At 46.0% G+C, this 2,191-nt stretch overlaps 1 protein-coding gene across 1 annotated transcript in view; it reads right to left on the bottom strand.

Annotated features, from left to right (window-relative positions):
- The window catches only part of IGSF3 (immunoglobulin superfamily member 3), a 59,870-nt gene that overhangs the window by 33,564 nt on the left and 24,115 nt on the right, over window positions 1-2,191 (bottom strand). Inside the window, exon 7 of the mRNA XM_042782063.1 lies at window positions 1,660-2,064. Within this exon, the coding sequence (XP_042637997.1) occupies window positions 1,660-2,064 (405 nt within the window). The remainder of the gene's footprint in view (window positions 1-1,659; window positions 2,065-2,191) is intronic.

Here is a 2,191-nt window from a genome sequence, read left to right as displayed (position 1 = left end):
CTGCTTCTTCCTCAGGGATGTGTTCTGGGTCTGTATCCTACTCCCTTTTTTTCTACCACATTATCTTGCCTCTTTGTATGGACTGTGATGGTCTGTTGTCTTCGAGACATCATGACGTTGTTGTATTTAGATCTCTATTAACTGTTTGTGAAGAGCAGTTAAGGGTGATTCAGGTTCTTTTTGGTGTTTGTTTATTGTCAGCCAGTTGGTGGAGAAGGAAGTTGTGGCTCTCACTCAGTAACTGAAGCTGCAGGAGGTGTGGGTGTAATTGTGTCGTATGGGCACTGTTGCTGTCTCCCACTCCGTTAAACAAAAACAACAATCAAATAACCATCAAAAAGTAAAAGCAAGCAGACAAAAAACACCTTGTGTAAACACAAAGGAACAATAACCAAAAAAGGAAAAAAACTTGCAATGTCTGGGGAGAGGGCAATAAGAGAAAAAGGAGAATAATGAAGGAAAAAAATGTGAAAAATGCAAAAAGAAAAAGAAGGAACGGAGTTAACCACAAGAAAGAAAAAAAATGGGAACCAGGAACAGGGAAGAGAGAAAAAGCTGAAAACTAGAACTTGGGAAGGGAAGAATAAAGAATAATAATAAAAAGGACAAAAATACTAATTTTAAAAACAAACAAACTAAAAACAAAAGGAAAAAAAAATCTGGGCAGGTTCAGACAGGGCACCTACGCTCCCTCCAAGCACACAGACTGGGATGGAATTCCTGCTGGCCCAGAAGGTGGGTGGGAGTGAGGGATGGCCACACCTCTGTTCACCAAGGGGGTGTGGGGTATAAGAGTAACAAAGGGAATATATCGCACCTTTCCAGTTGTTAGCATCCAGAATGTCCTTGTGGTTCCCGGCAAGTGGAGCCTATTCTTAAGTCCCTGGAATCTTTAAATATCCAAAATGGTCGAACTGCTTGTGAACATTCAAAATGGCTGCACCCTTTGGACACGTAAAAGTCCACAGCTTAGCCCGCCTTCCTCTTCGTTGCTTCCCCTTTTATTCACCAGCCACCAGTGCAGTCCTCCGTGCAGCCCCTAGCTAGCAGGACCGATTTTTAGGTTAATTCTTAGGTCCTACCACCACTTGGCAATATCCAAGCTGTCTGTGCCATCAGGGTTGCTGACAGACCACAGCTCCATCTGTCTCCATTTTTGGTGTTTTCATGCAAGCATTTCTACTGTTGTTGTTATTATGTGCCATTGAGTCAGACCCAACTCATAACAACCCCTCCTTGGGTTTCTGAGGCAGTATCACTACAGAAGTAGATTGCCCCAACATCCCTTCCAAGGAGTGGCTGGTGGGTTTGAACCGCCAGCCTTCTGGTTAGCTGTCAAGTGTACAGTTTAGTCCACTTCCATATCCTTCCCTTCCAAGCTCAGGGCTATAGGGTTATCTTCTGAATCTATGTTAATTGGTTCCCTTTTCTTTGTTGAAGAGGGTCTGTGCAGTCTGTCTGCCTATTCTGCCATCTTACCAGAACTTTACTTCACTGTACAATTCTTGTACTTTCTACAGACTTGAAATTTCTCAAAATAAAAAACTACTTCAGAAGTTCAATACATGTGTTTTCATCCCTCCTCATGTTTTTACATCCAATATAAGCATATGGGCCTACAGAGCCTACAGTGTCAGACCTCGAGCCCATGACACTTACCTGGCTGTAGCACCCTGATCTCCAGCAGATTGGAGGTTCTTTCTGCCAGCCGCGTCCAGGTGTTGTTGTAGTTCTTCCGCCACAGTTCCGCCACACACTGGTACTTGCCCGCCTCTGTGTCACTGGCTCGGCTGATGCTCAGGCGCACGTTGTTGCTGGATTCAGCCTTCTCAATGGCAGTTCGGGTTCGGAAGCTGGAGGACCTGTCCCCCCACTGGACCCCTCCATCCCGGGTGAAGGTCACCAGGTCATGGAACTCAAAGGTACCCACTGGCTGGAACCGCCATGTCACCGACACAGGGACCCGGGCCGGGTAATGAGGTTTGATGATGCACTGCAAGTCAAAGGAGTCACTGTAGGTCACTCCTGGCGTACGTGAGATGGCTGTGACCGCAAAGCCTGTTTCTGGAGAGAGAAAAGAGAGGTTCAAATCTGAGGAGATACTTGGCTTTCTCAGCACAGTGTGACACCAGAGATGGGCTGCTGACTCAAAAGCAAGCAGAGCAGGACAAAGTCTTGTTAGGTTTCTGAG

The sequence above is a fragment of the Orycteropus afer genome, unplaced genomic scaffold (assembly GCF_000298275.1).
Source record: "Orycteropus afer afer isolate SDZICR_OR568_19922 unplaced genomic scaffold, OryAfe1.0 scaffold00010, whole genome shotgun sequence".
Taxonomy (NCBI): domain Eukaryota; kingdom Metazoa; phylum Chordata; class Mammalia; order Tubulidentata; family Orycteropodidae; genus Orycteropus; species Orycteropus afer.
Note: the sequence above shows the minus strand (reverse complement) of the source record. Positions and strands in the feature narration are given on the sequence as shown.